This window comes from Strongyloides ratti (assembly GCF_001040885.1).
Source record: "Strongyloides ratti genome assembly S_ratti_ED321, chromosome : 2".
Lineage (NCBI taxonomy): Eukaryota > Metazoa > Nematoda > Chromadorea > Rhabditida > Strongyloididae > Strongyloides > Strongyloides ratti.
The window spans coordinates 15084206-15108200 of NC_037308.1; the positions used below are offsets into that span (position 1 = coordinate 15084206).

At 19.7% G+C, this 23995-nt stretch overlaps 7 protein-coding genes across 7 annotated transcripts; 3 read left to right on the forward strand and 4 right to left on the reverse strand.

The window, feature by feature from the left end:
- Positions 1-2692: 2692 nt before the first annotated feature.
- Positions 2693-5244, forward strand: SRAE_2000478800 (Hypothetical protein; the record flags this gene model as incomplete). Its single annotated transcript, XM_024643713.1, has 4 exons — positions 2693-2899; positions 4190-4421; positions 4476-4668; positions 4722-5244. The coding sequence occupies 4 exons, from the start codon at positions 2693-2695 to the stop codon at positions 5242-5244; spliced, it is 1155 nt and encodes a 384-aa protein (XP_024509353.1).
- Positions 5245-5342: 98 nt separating this feature from the next.
- SRAE_2000478900 (Hypothetical protein) lies at positions 5343-6069 on the reverse strand (the record flags this gene model as incomplete). Its single annotated transcript, XM_024643714.1, has 4 exons — positions 5343-5494; positions 5541-5694; positions 5737-5934; positions 5977-6069. 4 exons carry the CDS (start codon positions 6067-6069, stop codon positions 5343-5345), a joined length of 597 nt encoding a protein of 198 aa, XP_024509354.1.
- A 380-nt stretch (positions 6070-6449) lies between these two features.
- Positions 6450-9767, reverse strand: SRAE_2000479000 (Atrial natriuretic peptide receptor 1; the record flags this gene model as incomplete). The annotated part of the gene is made up of 6 exons (XM_024643715.1): positions 6450-6616; positions 6658-7360; positions 7404-8453; positions 8502-9288; positions 9337-9621; positions 9679-9767. The coding sequence occupies 6 exons, from the start codon at positions 9765-9767 to the stop codon at positions 6450-6452; spliced, it is 3081 nt and encodes a 1026-aa protein (XP_024509355.1).
- Positions 9768-11320: 1553 nt separating this feature from the next.
- SRAE_2000479100 (Acylpyruvase FAHD1, mitochondrial) lies at positions 11321-12022 on the forward strand (the record flags this gene model as incomplete). Its single annotated transcript, XM_024643716.1, has 2 exons — positions 11321-11638; positions 11687-12022. The coding sequence occupies 2 exons, from the start codon at positions 11321-11323 to the stop codon at positions 12020-12022; spliced, it is 654 nt and encodes a 217-aa protein (XP_024509356.1).
- Positions 12023-12057: 35 nt separating this feature from the next.
- Positions 12058-13656, reverse strand: SRAE_2000479200 (Na+ channel, amiloride-sensitive family-containing protein; the record flags this gene model as incomplete). Its single annotated transcript, XM_024643717.1, has 3 exons — positions 12058-12327; positions 12377-13356; positions 13458-13656. 3 exons carry the CDS (start codon positions 13654-13656, stop codon positions 12058-12060), a joined length of 1449 nt encoding a protein of 482 aa, XP_024509357.1.
- Positions 13657-15276: 1620 nt separating this feature from the next.
- On the reverse strand, positions 15277-15830 carry SRAE_2000479300 (Hypothetical protein; the record flags this gene model as incomplete). Its single annotated transcript, XM_024643719.1, has 2 exons — positions 15277-15490; positions 15685-15830. 2 exons carry the CDS (start codon positions 15828-15830, stop codon positions 15277-15279), a joined length of 360 nt encoding a protein of 119 aa, XP_024509358.1.
- Positions 15831-19989: 4159 nt separating this feature from the next.
- SRAE_2000479400 (Protein fork head) lies at positions 19990-21652 on the forward strand (the record flags this gene model as incomplete). The annotated part of the gene is made up of 2 exons (XM_024643720.1): positions 19990-20064; positions 20339-21652. The coding sequence occupies 2 exons, from the start codon at positions 19990-19992 to the stop codon at positions 21650-21652; spliced, it is 1389 nt and encodes a 462-aa protein (XP_024509359.1).
- Between the last annotated feature and the right edge of the window lie 2343 nt (positions 21653-23995).

Genomic DNA, 23995 nt, shown 5'->3' on the forward strand with positions numbered 1-23995 from the left:
AGGTTCTAGAAATTGTGATAAATTTTGTTTTGAGAAAAGAATTTTAATTCAAGGATTTATTCTTTCATTTTTTCTAGAACTTCAATCAGTTTTATTTATTCATTCTCAAATGATTTTAAAAATACTTGGTAAAACAAATTTTAAATATTTTTTAATTTTTTTAAATATTTATTTAATTGTTTATACCTGTTTTCATAGTATAGTTTTTTTTATTTTTAGTAATGAAGGAAAAAAATATTTAAAAAGATTTTTTAAATGTCAAAAAAATAAGTGTGATAATGTATTTGTTAAATAAATGAAAAAAGATTTAATAATAATTTGAAAATTGTTTCGTTTTTTTAATAATCTAAAACATATAATTGAAGTACTTTTTTGTTATGATAAAATCTTTAAATGTTTCTTTTTAGTAGAATAAAGTTTATTTAATTATTATAAATGGTAAAATTTTATTAAAAAAGTCTTATGAATAGATAAAAATTTTTTCTAAAAAGTTTCGTGTTAATATTTTTAAGTTAAATAAACGCTAAAAAATTAATAATAATTATGTGCAATTTGTTAATCAAAAAAAATAAAAAAAATTTATTTAAAATTATTTTCTAATCTAATTAAATATTATTTAATGAGCGGGATTGAGAATTGAATATATAAAATACATAAACTTAATAATATAACTTTTAAAAGTTTTGGTTTTAAATAATTACACAAACAAAAATTAAAAATAAAACTTTATTTATATAATAAAATTTTTATTAATAATCTTTGTTCAGTTTAATTATAACTTTAATTTATTTTTTTCTATTAGTTAAGTTTTTCATAAATAGTCTTAAAATAAAGAGTTTGTATTTTCATCATAATATATAATAATTAAAATTGTTATTAGCCTATTGAATGTGCAAATTTTTTTAAGTATAAAAACATTTTTTTAATACGATTTAAATTGACTTTTTATACTAGAAATATTAAAAGTTATGATTTTAATAAGAAAAATATATATAAAGTACAGTTGATAGTAATTAGAAAATTGTTTGAAAACATATAAAAGCACAAACATAAATAAAGTTTTTTTTTTTAGAAATAGCACAAAATATTAACTACTTTTTTAAAGTTTATATCTAATTAAATATTATTACATTTCAAATTTTTAAAAAAATACTTTATTTATAAAATAAAATTTAGTAAAAATTTTTTATTATAAATCAAAAGTTACTATAATTGCCTCCAATAAATTATTTTCTTTTGAAACAAACTATAATTGTTTGAAAATGTTTTCCAACATTTTTTTTACATTGCCCTTTACATTACCTGTTAGAAAATATTTACAAATGAAATAATATTTGGTTCTATGTTAACGACACTACATTCAAGAAAAGTTGTACTTTTCCAAACTATTTGTAAAAAATCGTTTGTTTTCTTTTCATTATTACTTTCTGACTCTTATAAATTATAATTCTTATATTGTTCATAACATTTATTTTGTGCTTTCAAACATCATTTTTATCAACGAAATTATGACTTCTTGCACCTTCAGCTAGAATTTTTGAGCCATCACTTGCACCAAATTCAATAGCTCTTGTTTAAAGCTTTTTTTCTAAGATATTTATCAATTTTAAGTAGACCAGCTTCATGTATTGTGTGGTATTCAATAATTTTTTGAAATATCTTAAAAAATATTATTTAAATATATTTTTTTAAAGAAATTTTACTCCTTTTTTAACACTTTTTAAATCAATGAAAAATTTATTGGCATATTTAATATTTTCAGATTTATATTTTTTTATAGAGATGTATAACCTACTTTTACCTCCAAAAATATTGAGCATTTTGTATTGCTATCATAAAATTCTCCATTAGTACATTTTAAACCATTTACTCCATCTTTATGTTTTACAGCACATTGAAATGATTTGATACCCTTTGGATGACTTTGATTTTATCCAAATATGAATGATATACATAAAATTAAGGCAAAAAAAATTTGATTTCTTAACCTTTTTTAGTATCAGTATATTATTAAAAGAAAATAGATTTTTATAAAAAAATTTATGTTTATTGTAAAATAACAATTATTTGTAAATTGATAACAAAAAAAAATATTTATCTGCTGTGTAAACTATAAAATGAAGTTTAATAAATAAAAATGTATAAATAATAAAAAAATTTCAAAATAGATATTTATTACAAGTATTATTAAAATAAAAATTTATTAAACTATTAAAAATAGTTTACAAAATATTTTAAATAAATAAATATATTATTAAAAAAAATTTTTTACTTGTAATTTGTATAATTATTTCTATAAATAAATATCATAAATTTATTTTAAACTTTTTTATAAATATATATTTGATTTCTAAAAATATATAGAAAGAATATAGTTAAATGTTTTTTGATAACCAACTTCTTTACAAAATATTTTTATCACTAAAACTTCTTTCAACAATATGTATGCATGTTTTATACTTTTTGTAAAAATAATAAAATATTGTTTTTATAAATAATTTGTCAATAAAATTTTAAACTTTTTTTTTTAAAATTATTCTTTAAAGATTATTTTAAAAAGTTTATAATTTTTTTTTTGTATAAATTTTAAAAATCTTAAAACGAAAGTTGATGAATAGTGTTTTTGAGAGGAATTATAAAAATATATTATTTTTATATATGTATATTATATTTTTTATATATATAAATTAAGATGAAAAATGTTTTATTTGGAAGATTTAAAAGCAATAATATCAAAAATGTTATCATATCATCAATTGAAAGTATTGGAAAATTTAATGAAACACATGTTATAATGTTTGATATGCAAAACTTTGATTTTCCTTTAGAAATTATTAATAAGGGTGCAAAACATGTAACAATAGTTGAAGGTGACAAAAAATATCATCGATGGCAAGTGGTATGTTTTTATATTATAAATTATTTTAATAACTACAATAATTTGTAAATAAAATATAGTAATATTGGTATTATAAATTTAAATGATAAAAATATTTTGTAGGATGAATTTCTAAAATTTCTAAAAGCTTTAATATCATTAACTTCTTTTCTTAATCTTTTATAATCATATGGTGATAAATTTTTACTAAATAATATTTCATCAGTATCACTATCTATTCTAGAAAATAATACATTTTGAGGATTATCTATTGTTTGAGGTGTTGATGTAAATAAATAATATTTATTTGTAAATCCTTCACGTGATTTTACTGTTTTTCTACTTGAAAAATGATATATGATTCCTCTATTATCTATTGCCATTATTCTACATTGCCATGTATCATTATGTTCTTTAAGGTAAGCTTTTTTTATAGCCATTGCATATTTATTTTCTTTTAAATTTATATAAAACATATATCTTTCATAATATGCTGATATACGTATCCATATTTGATTATCTTCATCTTTTTCTTTTTTTACCCAATCAGCTAATTTTGTTTGAATTTTTCCATCCATTGTTATTCTTACCCACTGTTCTATATTATTTTTTGTCCATATAACTTCAACTTTAAAATTTTTTTGTGATCTTAAATGTTTAGGTATCATAGGACATCGTAATTTAAATTCTCCAAAATCATGTATACTACTTTTAGGTTTTTCTCTTAATACATGATTTTTTGTTTTTGGTGTTGTTGGCATTATATAGGCATATCTTGCTATATAAAAAAAAATTATATATTATTTTATATTTTATTATTATAAGTAAACTTACCCATATTAATAATAGTTTTATGATGTCTAATATTATTTTGTGGATTTGTATAGTTTGAAGAATTATAATTACTTTTTTGTAAACATAAACAAATTTTTATTAAAAAACAAAATATTATGTAACTTCCCAAACTAGACATACTTGAAATGACATATATAATAGTTATATCTTAACAAATCTTTTCCATGTATTTTTATCTTATTTAAATTTGTTCTCTTTTAAACATCATTGTTATGTTAAAAAATTGTTAACACAATACTTTTTATTGTTATGCCCTCTTTATTCATATTATTTATTTGAAAGGGTCCAAAGTTAATTAAATCTTATCGTTAAAGGGACAAAACGTTACATAATGAAGGTATTTGACTTTTTATAAACATATACAATATCCATAAAAATTGCTATTGATAAAATATATAAATAGATTAGACATATATAGCAATACTAAATTTATATAATTTGAAATCTTTTTTATAGAATTCTCTTAATAAATGGAAGTTAAATAATAATGCTATACATGATAAAAATTATTTGAATACAAATAAAAATTTTCCATCTATTTTATTGGCTTCAAAATGTGTCCTTTATGCTAATGTGGAGGAGATATTTAATACAACACAACAAGGAAAAAAAAATAGTAAAACTTTTATTAAACAAATTTTACAATTCAATTCTAATGATTACAAAAATAAACATCCAAAAGAACGTTGTATGTAAGAAAATTTCTTATTATTAAGTTTTTTTAAAAATAAAAATTTTTTAGTTCGATTTAATGATAATGAATTGATTCCTTATTCAAAGAATACTGTTTTTATTACTGCAACAAATACTTCATTAAGTCAAAAACATTGTATTAATTATTTAAAAAATGAAGCTTCTGCTTTTTATTCACAAAAAGAAAGTCCACTCTTGTCAACTAAAACTAAAATATCTTTCATAACATTTATTAATCCTGAGTAAGTTTATATTATTTTTTTTTGTTTAAATTAAAAAAAAAACATATTTACAGGTTATTTATTGAAATATTTTCAGTAAAAAATAACTTACCTACTGCCTCTAAATCAACAATAAAAGAATCACTTTTTTTAAATACTCTTTTCAATATAAAAGATATTGGTTCTTTTAATTGTAATGAATTCAGTCCAAACATGATTTTACCTGAATATACAACAACAAAATTATCAAAACTTGATAAATGCAAAGTAGATCCAAATTTAATCAAAGGAATTCTTATACAACCAAAAAGTATTTCAGAATTGAATTTAAATAATTTAAAAGTTAATGAAGAGTTTGTTTTAAGATTAAAATTTTTAATTTCTCAAATTATTAATATAAAAAGTAAAGAAACTGTTGAAGAGGCATTTCAACGAATATTTTTAACATATCCTAAAGATATTGACATATCAGCCAAATTTTGGTCTATTCCTTTAAATAAATTGTTAGATATTTTATCACAATTATTAAATAAACCATTAACTGAACAAATGGAAAAAGAATTTAAAAATTTTTGTTTTCAAAATAAAAATGTTTAAAAAAATTGTAATATATATATTTTTGTTATTCTTAATTTATTTTTTTTTCTTAATAATAGGGTAAAATTATATTAAATATAATATATAAAATAAATAAATTATTCAGTTGTTTTATTTTTAAAATTTGATAAGAAAATTTCACAATCTCTGTAGTATGAAGCACATTTAAATGATATCCAACTAAACCATACATGAAGTAATGCTATTGTTGAAAGAAATGTTACATAAAAAATGGCTGAAATTTTTATTTCTAAAAAATAAATAAATTTTTTTTAAATTTAATTTAAAAAACATACCATGTTTAATATCTGTGCTTGAAAATTTGTGAAAATTTTTAAATGATTTTCTTATAAATTCAGTTTCTATATAATGACCCGCAAATGATTCTTGATCATAAATGGCTGTTGTAAAAAATATAACCAATAAAAATAATAATGGTATTGTTAATAACTTAAAAAAAAATACAAATAATATATTATAAAATTATCTTACACTTAAAACTATAAATGGTTGTATTAATGCTGGTTTTTCTGTTTTGATACCATAAATTAATGATAAAACAGCAACACCATCAGTTATTAAAAAAAGGAGCATCCAATTCCAATCTGTATCTGAGAAACCAATAACTTTAACAGTAATATTTAGAAATACTAATAAGGCTGCCCATAATGACATTATAAAAGCACCATTCTAAATTTAAAAAAAAAACCATTAGATGTTATTTTTACTTACTTTAATATGTATACAATGACATAAACATCTATACTTTTTTTGGCGTTTAAATTTTTTAAAATCAATACATTCATTTTCAACATCATCACTCATATTATTATTAATAAAATAAAATATTAATGTGAAAAGGAAATTAAATGATCTTTATATCAATTAAAATAAGGCTAATTAACAAAAATATAGTGATGGTCAGGTTTGTATAGTATATATATATATATATATTATATATAATACAATACACAATAAGTGAATATATTATAATCATATGGATAAATAGCTTAAAGGATAAGAAAAGTTTAACTTTTATTTTCTTGTTCTGAACATTGTGGTATTGAAAAGAAAAGAATTCGTTTACAAATAGTACATTCTTTAGTTTTATAACTTTTTTGTACAATATTTATGTTTTTTTTATAGATACTTTATATATTTTATAGATTTTTTTTTTTTATAAATATAAATAATATTTATAATTTTTAATCATCTGGAGTATAAATAATTTCATCTTCTGTTCCAAGTAACCAATATGTTTCCATTGTTCCTGATCCTTTAATTATAATTTCACCTCGATATTTTGTTACAAAACCACCTATTTTTTTTGTTAATAAAAATTGAGATTTATCAGATATATGTATATGATTAGCTTAAAAATAAATTATTTTAATAATATTTATCTATATTTACCTTTACCATTACTTTCAATTTTACTAGCTATATTAACACTATCACCAAAAATACAATATTTTGGCATTGTTAAACCAACAACACCTGCTATACAACTTCCAGAATGTATTCCTATACGTACTTTAACAGTACCTTTTGGTAAATATGATACATCAAATTCTGGCATTTTTTTAACTAAATCAATAGATAAACATGAAATTTCTTTAACATGTAAATCACCATTTCTTTTTGGTAATCCTGAAACACACATATAACCATCACCAATTGTTTCAACTTTATATACATCATGATTACTAATAGTTGAATCAAAAAGTGTATATAAATTATTTAATAAATCAACTATTTGAAGTGGTGTACATTTACTTGCAATAACTGTAAATGAAACAATATCTGAAAAAAATATTGTTACCAAGTCAAAATTTTCTGGTTGTATAGGTTGACCTAATTTTAATTTTTCAACAACTTGTTTAGGTAACATTCTTGATAACAATAAATCTGCTTTCTTTTTTTCTTCAATTAATTCTTCAGTTCTTGCATTTACATCTTCTTCAAGAATTAAAGCATTATTTTCTAAAACATTAAATATATGATCCATAAGATTAGTACTTTTACTAGGATTCATATTTTTTATTAATTTTTTGGCAACCTCAACTGGAGGACGAGAATTTGGATCTTGTGACCACATATTTTCTATTAAATGAAACTATAAAAGATAATATTATAACAGATAATACTAAAATAATTACCACGCTTGTAGGAATATTTTCAACAACAGGATTTATATCTGGTCTAAAAATATTATTTTTTTTATTTTTTAACATATATATAACTTCATCAACTCCAGTTATACTATTTGAATTAATATAAGATATATTATTATTCATTATATCAACCATTACAATTGCCAAAGAATATATATCTGATTTTTGATTTGGTTCAAGAATTTCTCCTTTTAATAATTCTGGTGCTGTCCATAATAAATGTTTATTATCATTTAATTCTAAACTTCTTACAAATCCTATACCAAAATCTGATAATTTTAATTTCCATCTTTCATCTACAAGACAATTTTTTAATGTTAAATTTCCATGTACTTTTATTTGACTTTTATGAATAGCATCCATACCATCAATAGCATCTTTAATTAATGAATAAATAAAAAAATTATCAACTATATTTTTTAAATGATCTGATTCAAATATATCAACTAAACTTAATCTTGAACAATATCTCCAAAATGATATACAATAAGTTGGTGAATAATAAAATCCAATAAATTTATTTAAATTTTCATGATATAAAATTTTCATATTTCTTAATTCAAGTTTATTTTTTTTATTAAGTATAGGTGATACATTATGTTTTGTACCAACAATAATTTTTTTTTTATATACATAAAGAGTATGACTTCTTTCTTCTAAAATTGGAAAATTTGTTTTTTCATTTGAACATAATGATGATATTAATGAAACTTTAGATTGTCTTTCATTTGATGATGATGATGTTGTATGATCTGAATATTTTTTAATATCATGTATATCTATTTTCCATATTAAATTATGTATATTTTCATGTTTATATTTTGAATGACATCTATATAAAATACTTCCTAGAATTATTATTATTATTATTATACAACCAATAATAATACCAGCAAAAAGAAATGGATTGGATTTTATAAATGTTGGTGAACATAAATTTCCAGAATATCCACATACAGGATAATTTAAAGGTTTTTTACCATTTCTATATAACCATATTGTTGATGCTGGATCAGTATATAAAAAATCCAAAATCTTTAAAATTATTAATTAGTCATTAAAACTTACAGTATCATTATCTACTTTTGTTGCTTTAATTAATGGCATTATATCATTTTTTTGAGAATCATACATACTAAAAACAACTTTAGTTTCTCTAATTAAATTTTCATTAATTGTAAATGATCCAGTAGTTCCTAAATATTTGCCAGGAATTTTTTTTACAACATCTACATGTAACATATTAGTAAAATTATCTATTTTATTTTTTGATAATATTTCACCAATTGCTGTAAAATATATAAATGAAGCATCAAATAAATATGGAGAATATATACTTGATATATTATATATATCACATTCATTTCCACAATTAAAAGGACTTTTTTTCATATAAATAGGTATCATTTTTCTTACACTATTAAGTAAATCATTTCTTTTATCATCAAGTGAAAATTGAAAATAATACATCCATCTATACATTGATATTACTTTTGTTTCATTTTCTTTAATTTCCATTTCAGTAATATTTGTTGATTTTTGATTTTTAAAATTTATTAATGGATTCATACTACAATCCACATTAATGTAAACATAATCTTGATTATTCATATTATTATTATAAAATTGTAACATCATTTTTTTTTCCTTTTCTTTATCATCAAAACACATTATAATAATACGTGATACAAGTTTTATATTTCTAGCAATCTTATTTAATTCTACCTCATCAGTAGATGAAATTTTTTTACGATATGCAATTAATATATTACCATAATATGAAGTAAAATCATTTTGAAAACTTTTACTATACTTTCCACAAACTTCTAAATTATTAGCTGATGATTGATAAATAACAGAAACAGTTGTCCTTAAAAGTTAATAATTTTAATTATATTAAAATATTTTTGTTTTTTACCATTCAAATTTTAATAAAATATTAGCTAAACAATTATTCATGTCTAAATATGTACCCATAACATTTCCTATTATTTTTTTTTCATTTAATATATCTTTAATTTCCATAAAAGTATTACCCCAAAATAATGTTAAAAGATTATAGTATGTAGAGATTGATGAAACTATATCTATTGCTTTTCTACATGGTGGACCAAATAAAACATCAATTTTATTTTTTTTAATTAATTCATATATCTTTCCTGATATCTCAGAAGAGTCACATTCACTATATGCCCAATGAAATCTAAAATATAATATTTAAATAATAATTATTAATATAATATATTATTTAAATGATTACGTTATATTAACTTGATCAAGTATAGAATATTCTTTTTTAACTTCTTCAAATGCAATTGTAACAGCAGAAGCTGAATTTTGATAGCCCATATAATTTATTAATATTACATCTTTGTCAGGAAAAAATAAACCAACTTCTATATTTCCTATAGAATCTTGTGATAATGTTGATTGTAATATTATTAATAATATTATAATAATATTCATTGTAAAAAGTTTTTAAATCAAAAAAAAAGAAAAGATAACTATTATATTTTCTTAAATTGCTCTTTTATATGTAAGTTTTTTTTTATATAAAACATTAATAAACATTCATTAAATTTATAATAAGTTTTCTGATCATAAATTAATATATTTTTTATTAAAATGTATTATCAAAGTTTTAAGGAACTTTTAAATTATGAAAATTTTAACAAAATATCAATGTTCAAAGATTTTTATTAAATTTTATTATTAGAAACAATAATTTTGTCAAAAAAAAGTTTAACTTGAAGTTTCAGTTTACATTACTTCTTGTAAAAATATTTTTTTTCTTTTTTTTTTTGGAAGAAAAGTAATATTATATGCAAAATTAATAATATATTAAAAATTTAATATCTTATCTGTACTTTAATATATTAATTGTACAACTTTTTTACTATTGAATTTCAAAATAAACTACAAATATTTTAATGATATTTAAATTAATTTGAAGCCACTAAAACAGATTGAAATAAAGAAAAAAATTATTAAATTTTTTATTAATATATATTAATTAAAATATTATATTGTACAATGAATCTTATAATTTATTCTAAATCTTTTTATTGTTATATTTAAAAATAATATTAAGTTCATTCAAATATCATTTTTTTAATAACATGATTTTAGTACTTTTTTTTAGATATTATATGTTATTAAATAAAATAAATAATTTTATAATAGAAATTTGAATTTGAAAATGAATCTATAATGTTTTATTATTTGTTTTAAAATAAATTCTAATCAATTATTAGGTTATGTTTGATAAAGAAAAAATATCATAAACATATTTTTTAAGAATTATAAAAAATTAAAAATTAAAAAAAAGTTTAAGTAGAAAAAAATTCAAAAAATATTATATTAATTTTTTGTCTTTGTTTGATGTAATTTAACATAATTATATCTTTTTAAATGAATAAAATTGATTGTAAGTTTTTTTCTCGTTTATTTGTTATATAATCACAAAATATTGATTATCTTTTATAAAATAAAAATAAGTTTTACCTTAATCTTTTTGTAAATAAAATTAAATCATTAAAATTCAATTGACATAAATTGCATGAATGATTATCTATTTAATTTTATTTCAAGATTATGACTACATTAAATTCTTATAATATTTTATCTAATTATATAAAAATATTTTTATTACAAAATTGAACATAAATATAATAAATATTAATTATCTTGATTTATTTTTTACAATCTTTAACTATATAATAAAAGTAAATAGATGATAACCTAAAAATAATCTTTAATAACAAATGTAATTTTTTTGATTAGATAAAAAATATATTTATTATGGTCAATGAGAAAATGATTGTATTTATCAGAAAAATAAATGATTATATATAATTCATAATGAGAAAAAAAAATTATTCATATATTGAGAAATAATAATAATGGTAACATCAGGTTCATTATCAAACTTTCGTCATTTAGCTAAAAAAATTATTTGTGTAGGGAGAAATTATGGTGATAATATTATAACTTTAGGTAAATCTATACCACAAAAACCATTACTTTTTTTAAAATCTACAAATTCTATTATTGGTGAAGAAGGAAAAATACAAATACCATATGGTTGTAATGATTTATATCAAGAAGTTGAGTTAGCTGTTATTATAGGAAAAAAAGGTTACAAAATAGAAAAAAAAGATGCTAATAATTTTGTTGGTGGTTATACTGTTGCTTTAGATATGACAGCAAATGACTTTTTGGTAAATTTATTAATAATATTTTTTTTGTATTTATTTATTATTTTCTAGAATGAAGCTAAAAAAGAAAGAGAACCATGGTTTTTGGCAAAATCTTTTGATACTTCATGTGTTATTGGGCCATTTATATCTAAAGATCAAATTAAAAATCCACAAAATATTGAGCTTTTTTGTAAAGTTAATGGAAAACTTCGTCAAAAATGTAACACTAATCATATGATTTTTGATATACCAACATTAATTAGTTATATTTCACAATATTCAACATTAGAAATAGGTGATATATTGTTAACTGGTACTCCAAGTGGAATATCCAACGTGGTGTCAGGAGATGAAATAGAATTTGGTTTAACAAACATTTGTAAAAGTAAAATTTTTGTTGCTTAATTTATTCTAATAAATAAAATAATTTTTTTTTCTGTTTATAATATTCTAGTTAAACGAAGAAAAAATATAATCAATTCAAAAATTGTAACAATTGATAATCCTATTAATGCTCCTGTTAAAGCACCAAGTGTTGTAAAAAAATTTGATATTGATTGTTTTGATTTTTCAATAGTGTATGTTCTAACTGTATTAGCTAATGTTAATTGAATCCATACACGATCATTCCACATATTCTGACAAATAACTGAGTCAGGATTGTTTTCTGGTTTCATATTCATTGGATCAATTGCTGTACATTCTGGCATCTAAAATATTTTTTTTTATATAAAATTAATTTAAAAAAATTATTTTTACCCATTTTAAAAATGATGCACTTGTTAATGCAACTTGGTAATCAAAATAATTACATGGTACAGAACATTTACATTCTGGCCAATAAACAGGATCGCCTTTAGTTTTTAAAATATTTTCAATACAATTTCTATCTTTTATGAAACAATAATCATTAATTTTTTTATTAATTCCATATGTTGGATCTTGACAATTACACATTTTATTCATGTAATCTATATAACATGATATGAAACATCCATTTTCATTAAATGAACCATTAAAATAAAAATTATTTTTAAATAATTTATTTTTTTCTACACATTCAGAATATGGTGATGGTAATTTTACATTTTCTGTTAAATAAATAAAAACTTCACTTTTCTTAGAAGCTCCAACTTTATAATTAATATTTTTTTTTGTAAAAACTTCATTATTATTATGAATAAATATTTTGACACTTGAACTTTTAATCCATGGTAATGTTTCATTAGCTTTTAATTGAAAAATCACTTCAAGTCCATAATTTACACCTCGATAAAAAGTTCTAAATAAATCTTTTTGTTCAAAATGATTAAATGTATAACAATTTCCTAAAGCAGGATCAAAAGTTTTTTTAAAATATAACTTATCATCAAAAGGTCTTCTATCAAATGTTGATTTTATAATAAATTCATCAAAATCCCAACTTAATTTTGATAATTCTTCATTTGATGCTTTTGTTTCAGCTAAAAAATATGGAAATGCATCATCCATTATATATGATTGTTCATATGATAATTTTAAAATTTCAAATCTTTCATTTGAATTAATTAAATTTGATGCTTGATTATAATAATCATTTGAAAATTCACAATTTTCTCCAGTAAAAAGTGTTTGATCACTACATGTACAATTAAGTTTACCATCAGTTGTTGGATTACATTTAGCATTATGATCTAAATTTCTACAAATATGTCCACCAATTTTTAAATAACATTTATCTACTTCATTACATGTATTACCTTTAAAAATATATAATAATTTTAAATTAAAAAAAAGAAAAAAAAATTTAACCTGAATTGTACTTTAATAAAACAATTTTTTAATAAAAAAAAACATTTACCTTGATATTCATCTGTACAGATACATGAAACATCATATTCATTAATACCAATTATTTTATCAGTACAACCTTTAACATTATCAAAATTGCAAGCCTCTTTATTTAAACATTGTATATTTGTAACATAGCAATTAATCAAATAAAGCTCATTTTTAAGAAAAAGTAAAAATAATATTTTAACAGGTAACATTATTGACATAATTTTATTCTTCATTGTAAATAATATATTAAATGTTACTTAAACTATATATACACTTTGAACTAACTTTTTTTTTTATTACAATATATCAATAAATTTTTTTTATCACAAATAATAGATAACATTAATAGTAATAAAGAAATGTATCAAAGAATTAGAAAAAAAAAATTTTTATGGAAAAAATTATTATATTTTTTTACCATATATTTTTGTTAAAAAAATATTTTAAATAAAATTTTAAAATGATAATGATAAATTTCATGTTATAACAAATAATATTTAATAAAATATATATTTGTTACTAGGAGATGATATTAAAAAAAAATTTGATATTATTATTCACAACTATAATATATATATTTTTTTTATTTAAAGAAGTTTTTAAAATAATGTATTATGTTTATTATTATAATAGTAATAATTTTTTCTATTAGTTTATCTTTATCTTGACAAAATTTTTATTTTAAATTAACATTAAAAAGTGAACTTTTTTTTTTCAATTTAAAATTTACAAAAAAAAAAAAAACAAAATTTATCATTTGATATCAAAGTATGTATTAGGTCTAGTCAGTAAAAAAATTAAATATTTTTCTTAAAATAACCTAATCATGCAAATATTTGAAGCTTTAAATAATTAAACAAAAAACAACAATTTTTTCTAGTATATCTTTTTTTTTAATTCAATATATTATTTAAATAATAATTATTAATAATAACTTTATCTATCAATTTGAACATCAATAATCAACATTTTTTTTACAATTACCACAGTTTCGTTTAAAGTTTTTATCAGCAAGTAACATATTTTATTTAACAGTCAAACTTTCTTTTTTATAATTTTGAATTTATTTTAACAAAATTAAATTTAAAAAATGATCTATTCTATTAAACATATATAATATTTATTCTGTTAAATATTTTTTTTTATTAATAACATAACAATATGTAAATGTATTATGATACTTTAATCTCAATAAATTTAACTTTATTATTTATAATTGTATATAAAATAAAAAAAAAAGTCTAAAAATGATAATCTATATCTTAATAAATAAATTCAAATCTTTTTTTCACAAATAAAGGTACCTTTAATTGTAAACAATAAATATGAAATAAAAATAAATATGTTTATTTAATAATAATAAATAGCTGACAAAAACATCTGTTGTTTAGGTGAATTTTTAACCCCTAAAATATATTGTTTGCAGAAATTTATTAATATTATCTCTTGCTGTTTCCCTTTTCTTTCAACACTTCCATAAGAGGATATTTTATTGTAGGCAGTTAATATTACTAATTTTAATTTAACACATTTTTTAATAATAACTTTATAATATATTAAAAATAAAAAAATATCTATGATTAATCAATTTATCATTCACATTAAATAATAATCAAATAAAAAAAATTTACATATATATTTTTTTTTCTTTTTTATTAGAAAAAAATATTGATGAGTAACAATTGAAAGTAATATTGTAAAATTATTATCCAGTGAAAATATAAATAGAAATATAAATCAAATAATTTTATTTATCACCTTTTACAAAAATATCATATAATATAAACAAATTATTTTTAATATTATGTAAGGATAAAAAAAAAATTCAATAAATTACTTTATAAATGATAATGTTTTAAAGTATTTCTTTTAAGTTTTTTTTTTTCATTAACAGTTTTATTTTTTTTAAAAGCACAAGTAATTTTAGGGTTTGTTGAATTTCTATCAATCACAATTTTGTATCCTTCACAGCATAGTGATTTTGGTGCTTTACAAGCAATATTATATGCCGCATCACATTCTGTATCATTTTTTATTCTTTGCCAATCACCTCTAAAAGTAATATATATATTATATAAAGATGAGTAGCATTATATTATTATTATTATTAAATCTTGTAATAAGAAGTAAAAGTTTGATAATTATTGAAGCGAAAAATGTGTAAAATTAATTATGATAGAAAAAAAAAATAACTTGTAATCTTATATAAGTTAAATAAAAAAAAGTTTAAAAACTTTATAACTTACAGACATTCTTGTTCCGGACAATCTTTTTCTATAATACATTTTCGAGTTGAAACTGGTTTACCACATCCTCCACAATCTTCAGTACATGATGAGTATGTGGACCAGTTTGACCAAGATGGAATACAAGACAATGACAATGATGACATCACTTCTAATAGCAATATTAAAAATAATATTATCAACATAATAATATTTAAATGAAAAAATTTATAATATTACAATTTAAATTATATATAATTTTAACAAATTGTCTGAAACCTTTATATAATCAACTATTTTTAATATAAATGTACCATACATCAATACAGCTGTTATATCGGAAATGTAGTTTTTAATATATCTTATATAACTTTTTTTTTCATGTAACTTGATATATCATATTTAATATTCTTTAACAATTTTATTAAACCGACAAGACTTATCAAATAACTGTTCCACAACATCAAAAGTCTTTAACTTTTTTTTTGTTTATTTAGCTTATATGGTATCATGTAAATATTTTAAAGTTATTCACTATAATTTAATAATTAAATACTTTTAACTCCTTTTTTAAAGTACCTATTTTAATAACCTTCAACTCAATTACCTCTTTTACCTCTCTTAAACTTTTTTTTTACTAAGATAAAACATCTCAAAATGCCGATAAAGTAAAAATTCCCAATTAAATAGTATGTTCTGGACTATTGAACAGGAAAAAGAAATTATTTTTTTTTTTAATAAAAATATATAAAGAATGAGAATAATGAATTGAAAAGAAAAAAAGTAATCATGCCATATAAAATCATCTTTTCAAAATTGGGAAAAAATTTTTTGATTTTTGGTAATTAAATTAAAAAGGAACTAATAATTAGATGATATTAATATAACTAATTCATCATTTTCAATTTATTTACATTAAAAATATTCTTTTTAAAAGTTTGATCACCTGTCGTCGGTATCTTTTCTAACTTCTGTACTCCTCCATACATATATATCATTTAATTTTCTATACATATAAAGCTACGTGGATTTTTTTATATAATAATTATCAATATAACAGGTGAGCTAACAATGTAGTGAGGCATAATCTTTGTTATCATAGTCTTCATATAAGCATATCATTTATTGTATTTTTAAAATTTTATATATTTCAAAATATATATATTATATATATATATATTATATATACATTTATAAATATGAGAAATTTAATAAAAAGATTTCAAGAATGAATATTATAATTCTTATTTTTATACTTTCATTTCATATCTATTTTATACTATTTCCTGATGTATCATTTTCAGATAATATATATATATGTATTGAAATAATGGATATATTATATATATATATATATATTCCATAATATTTTTTATTATGTCCTTATAAACCTGCCTGAAGCTTTTATTTCTTTATTATACAGTATTATTATTGTAATAAAATATTTCCTAAAGGTTTCATTTCCTATGATATTACTAGTAAACAAGTACCCTACAATCATTATTGGCACTTCATAAGTGTCCTTGTAGTACAATCTCATATTGGCGAATATTTCATACCCTCCAGTTTGATTAAAGTGTAATATTGAGAGTTTAATATAATTCTTAGAATAAAATTCACCTCTACTTAGTGGCATTATTCAATAATACTTTAATGAGTAAATACCCTACAGTTATTCATAATATCTTTTTAACTACCAAAATGTTATACATTTTTTTTTTTTACTTCACCTCTTAATAAATTATTATTAGGATCAAGAAGGTACTTGAAAATGTAGTATGTAAACATTTATTATGATATATTAATCCTCTTCATTAAATTCTATAATATTAAAATAAATCTATACATATATGGTAAAACTTTTATATTTATTGAAATAATAAAAGAGAAAGAGAATAATTCAAAAACAAATATAATAGTAGATATATAGCCTGGATATAAGAAAGAAGGATATGATCACTTAACAAGTGTCCTATCTTTTCACAATTATTAATGTAAGTTTTTGTTTACATTAACAATAGAAAAGTGCCATAACAACTATTTCACAGTTTTTATACACTATCTAAAATAAAATTTCAATGAGAATATATATTATTAATAATGATCAACAAATAACAATGAGTTCATGTTTTCAATTGTCTCACCTGTTCAAATTTTTCTTTTAAATAAGATTCTTATTATTAGATAGATTTCTTTTTTTTTTTTTTATCAAAATCTTTTTTTATTACCATACATTTAAAAAGAATATTATATCATATATAAATATTTTCTTTTGTTAGTTCTTGTGATTTAAAAGTAATTATTTCAAGAAATATTTTTATAGTAATCATAATATGAGTTATAAATATATCTTTATGATACTCATATCTTATTTATATTTATTTTGAAATACTCATAAGTTAAAAACTTTTTAATCTTAGGGAAATGTGTATGATCATTACTTCTTATAATAAATCTTTTCTAATAATGTGCAAAGAAATAGTTTGTAATCTTTTTTCCATATATTTTTTCATTGTAACAAATAAAATCAAGATTTGTAGTGAGAAGAGTATAGTAAATCTTCTTACTCACTTAAGAGAACCAAAATATTTATATAAATATATGTTTTTTTTTTTGACACACTCTTATTAATATATATATAATTCTAGTATGATAGATAAAAAAAAATATCTTTTTTTCTCATATTATTTGGTACATTTGATGTTTTCTTCCTTTTCCCTATCTTATTTCATTTATTTTAAAAAGTATTTTTAAAGACTCTCCATATGATAAGAATGGGAGAAGAAAAACCTCATCAGATATAGAGGCGCATTCAAATAATATTAATATAGATTTGTATGTATGTATGCATACACTTTTTCTATACATCATGAAGATTGGCTGCTTCATTTGTCCATGACTCCACCTACAATCGCCAACTAAGAGAAAAGACTCCGCCAGTTTTTGAGGTGGAGAAAAAGAAACTCCTCCATTTGCCTTCTATATTATATCGTTCCTTCCTGTAATTATTTGATGTATTTTATTTGCTTAACCAACTCACATCATTTTTCTATTCTTCCAACAAAGTAACTTAAATTTTCGTATTTTATAAATTTTATACTTGCTTTAAAAAAAAAGCCATTGATACCTATTTATTTTTTTTTTACTTACAAATTTTTAAGTTTTAAGGAATATCTTTTGTTTACAATTATTGTTTCTTTAAATTGTAGTAGTCTTAAACAAATATACGATAAGGAGAACCATGAATAGGTTAATATCTTTCGGCATCATTTCAAATAATGTTTACAAAATGTTCTTTTTTTTTTATTTTATCAACAAATATTATTACTTTTATATGATAGAACAAAGATTATATCAATATTATGATAACAAAAAAGACTTTTTGACTTTTTTTTTTTAAATTGCTGCTCCTATATAATTAAAAATTATTATCATCTTTTAAAAAATGTATAATGATAAAAAAGTTTATTAATTATAATCAGATGTAGTTGTATCTTGTGAAATTAAAAGAAAGAAATCTACAATTTTAGTTGCTAAAATGTTTTTTTTTTATTTCCTTTAAATACAATAAAATCTTCCTTTTTATATAATAAGATAACTAAAGTAAAAAAAAAGAAATTTTTTTTTTTTCTTTTTCTTGAAATGAAAAGTTTATTTCTTAATACATGATAATATTTCATGAATCCAGTCTTGAGAACAAGTCTTAAAACGTCACAAAATTTTGTCTTCTTCTTTCTACTTCTTTACTATTTTATTAAAAATAAAATAAATGTATAGAGAGGGAGAATGGAGAGAGATAAAATGATTATATACCATGTAATTTATTTTTATTGAAGTGGTTGAGGAAAAATTTTATGAGTGTTAAAGTGAAGAACGATTAAAATGTCGTTTAATTTAAAAATATTTGCTTCGTTTTTATTAATTTTTTTTATATTAATAATTTATTTTTATTAAAAAGATTCTCATTATTCTTATTTTATAATTTGACCAATTACAAATATATATGAATATATATATATATATATATATATGTATACATATATATATTTAAAAATGTATAAATAAAAAACTTTGTATTATTAACCTTTTTAGCAGTAGTTTTTTTTTTAATATTATCAATTTTTGTTAAAATAAAACGTCATAATATATCCACGTGTTGTTTTTTATATGATTATTAAAAATATTCATTATTATAATATTTTAGATAAAAATATTCAGCTATACAATTTTAAAGCATTTATATTACAAATAAGTGTCAAAAATAACATTTTTATTCATTTTCTTATCATTATATATTTTTTTAAATCAATTTTAATATAAAAAAGAATGCTAACAACAAGTGGATCTGCAGCAACAGGATTAACCCTTGATGCTAACAATCTTTATCAAACAACATCTGTTGTAAGTTTTTGATACCACTATAAAATATATTAAAAAATGTTTACAAATGTCAATGATAAGAATAATCTTATCAAATTTGTTAACCTAAAACAGTATACATAAAAAGTTTATAAAAAAATTTTTTATGCGCAATAGTAAAATGATAAGACAAGAAAACACTGAAATATATAATAACTCCACCTTATTATAATTATATATATCAAAACTTTTTTTTTCTATTAAACTTTTATATTTAAAAAAAAAAAGTTAAATGAATGTTTTTGTTTTATTTTAGAGTATGACAGGACAAGATTATACTACATCTATGATACCTAATTATACAACATCAGCTTTAAATTCTTATAATACATATGCCTATCCATATAATACAGCAGCAACTGCGTATACAACACCTTATGTTACAACAACAGGAAATGGTGTTCATATGGCAACGGCTTACGGTAACTTTCAAACAGGAAATGGTACATTGATCTCAGGAGTTCAACAAAAAACAACATCAAATAGTTTATCTTCATTAGATAGTTGTACTGATTTTGTAGTTAATGAAAATTCTTTTGTTACAAAACTTCCTTGTAAACCTGGTGAACAAAATATGACTGCAGCTGATTTTGCTAGAATTAAAAAAAATGGTTATGGTCATGCTAAACCACCATATAGTTATATTAGTTTAATAACAATGGCTATACAAAAAAGTGAAAATAAAATGTTAACATTGAATGAAATATATAATTGGATAATGGATTTATTTCCATATTATAAAAATAATCAACAAAGATGGCAAAATAGTATTAGACATTCTTTATCATTTAATGATTGTTTTGTTAAAGTTCCCCGTACACCAGATAAACCAGGAAAAGGATCATTTTGGTCACTTCATCATTTATGTGGTAATATGTTTGAAAATGGTTGTTATTTAAGAAGACAAAAACGATTTAAATTACCAAATCGTGAAAAAAGTTCCCGTAAAATGCAAAGAGAATCATCAAATGGTTCACAATCGCAGACATACTCTGAAGGTTCAGATAATGAATTAAAAAATGAAATGTTAAATAATTCTGATGAGTTACAAAATTCATCAAATATTACAGCATCATCAAGTCCAACATCAACAACTGATATGTCATCACTTCATTCACGTAATAATAGTCCTAATCAAATAATTAAACAAGAGTCATCTTCACCAATAATTAATGGAATTAATAATAATAACAATACAACATCATTAGTTTCACCAACATCATTTATAACAGCAACAAGTAGTCCTTCTATTATAACATCAGTTGGTAATTTACCATCAATGTCTGCTAGCTATATACCATATAATGGTTCAACATTTACAAATATTTATGGTTCACAAGATTTTACTACAAATATTCCAAATCAATCAGCTTTCACCATTAATACATTATTTGATGGAAAAAATCTTTTAGATCCATCATCATTTTATACAACTGGAAATAGTAATCAATTCAATATGTATACTAATCAAGGTACCGGTAATAATAATAGTTATTCTACCTATCAAAATACGTATGCTACAACATCAGGACAAAATCTTGAACAAAGGATTATACCAAATTTGGATTGATACAGATTTTAAAAATAATATAAAACAAAAAAAGTGAAATTAAATTAAAAAATCATAAGATGCGGTATTGATTAATATTTTTATATAAAAAAAAATCTGTAAAATTATTGTTTATAATTATGTACCTTATTAATTTTTTAATTATAACCTTTATCTTCAAAAAACAAAACTGTGAATTTAATATGTCAAAAACAAAATTAATTTTAAATAGTTGCCTTTTTTTTTTTGTTAAATCATTTTTCTATATTAAAGACTGTTGTTAAAAAGAGTATCTATATATATAAATATATATATTATAAAAATGTCATCATAATTTTTTAAAGAATTGATAACATAATATAATAGATAACTCATTTGCTTTTGTTTAAAAATAAATAACTTTATCATAAATATATTAGTAACAATAATATTTCATATAATCAACAATAATATAAAAAAGATTGGGTATTATTAAAATATTATTATCATTTATAATGTTAATAATGTTAGATGAAAAAAAATATATATATTGTATAAGTATTATCTTTAAATATAATAATTTAATTATTCTTTTTCTCAATTTAATCTTATTTTCTCCAAAGGTCAAAATGTAAATGTTTGAGATGTTAATATTGACAAATATTACATCAACAAATATTAGCCTTTCGCTACTATAAGATGGAAGCTCCACCACATACTCCCTACATTATAAACTTTTCGTTTTATTGTTAACCATCGCAATTATTATTTATACCATTAATATATATACTTTTTTTTTTTTGCCAAATATTGTTATTTTTCAAACTTTTTTTTTTATTTCTTTAAACTTATTACTTCTTTTTATTTTCTTTATCTTAGTACTCATATTGTTATTTATTGTATTGAATTTTAATATATAATATTAAAAAATATTTTATTTATATGATAAAGATAAAATTTTTAATAATATTATAGTAAAATATTTTAAATATATATATAAATTTTAATGATATTATATATATATATATTTTCTTTATTATCTTTTATTATATAAAAATAAAAATTTATTTTCTTTATACCTTAAAGTTTTAAATTAAAATTTTTATCCATCTATAATTTAAGGAAAAAAAAAAACATTCCATATATGATTACAAACATTAAATATATATATATATATTACTCTATATAAAATGTAGGATTTCACTTTATCATAATCATTCATACCCCCACCCTTTTCCATCAGAGCTTAAGTAAATATTTACACAGTATCATTATTACATTTTATAATATGAGAAATGACAGTGGAAAACATATGAAAAAGGAAAAAATTTTATATATATGTATAACATTTTGCTTTTTAAAAATTTAAGATATATAGGATAAACACATACCTCTTAATGTATATTACATTTATCTTGAAATATGAGCCATAATTTTATTATTATAATATAACTAATTGTATAGTTAATTAAAAGAGTACTAGTAATTGATAAAATAATAAAATAAAATTTATAATCAAATAATAATAATAATAAAAGATTAATAAACTATGTTATTATTATAAAAACATTAATATATAAAAAAAACATAATTAAATAATTTACCTTTCTTTATTTCTTTTATATATATAAATAGATATTAAAAGAAGATATTAAAAAAAAATTTATCATAACTATTACCACCTTCAAAATAATAGCCGCTCATTTTACATATTAATATAATTACATCACATAACAATCTTCTTTTCATGTTTCATATCTTTTCTTTTGAATTATTTTATGACCACCATCAATGTGTTAAATACTTTTATTACATATTTTAGGTCATTGAATGCCATATAAGTGATACTTACAGTATCACTGATTATTATTATTTTAATATCAATCATTAGAAAATGACACAAAAATAAAATATATATATATATAAATGTATATGTATATATTTATATCAATTCTTTTTTTTTTTACCATGTCAATGTCTTATGGAAGAAGGTTACCAAAATTGATTCAATATTACAAGCAATTCATTTAATAAATTTTATTATTTGAAGAAAATAAAAAAGAAAATTTAATTATAAATAAGTGTATACATAATTAAGGATTAGTTTAAGAATTTGAACTATGATTACATAACAAAATTTTACCTAATCCGGAAAATCTATTAATTCTGAACTTTTATTTATAAATGTGAATAACAGAAGAAAAAAAAAAGAGTTAATTAAAGTAAAAGAGAACAAAGTTAGAATTAAATTAATAAACTTCATAACTTATTAACGTACTCTTGCCGTTTTACTACTTCCAAGGTAAGTAAATATACATGATTTTCCGACAAAGTGATAAGTAAACAAAAAATTGACGGTTATTCAAAAACCTGCATATCAGGTGG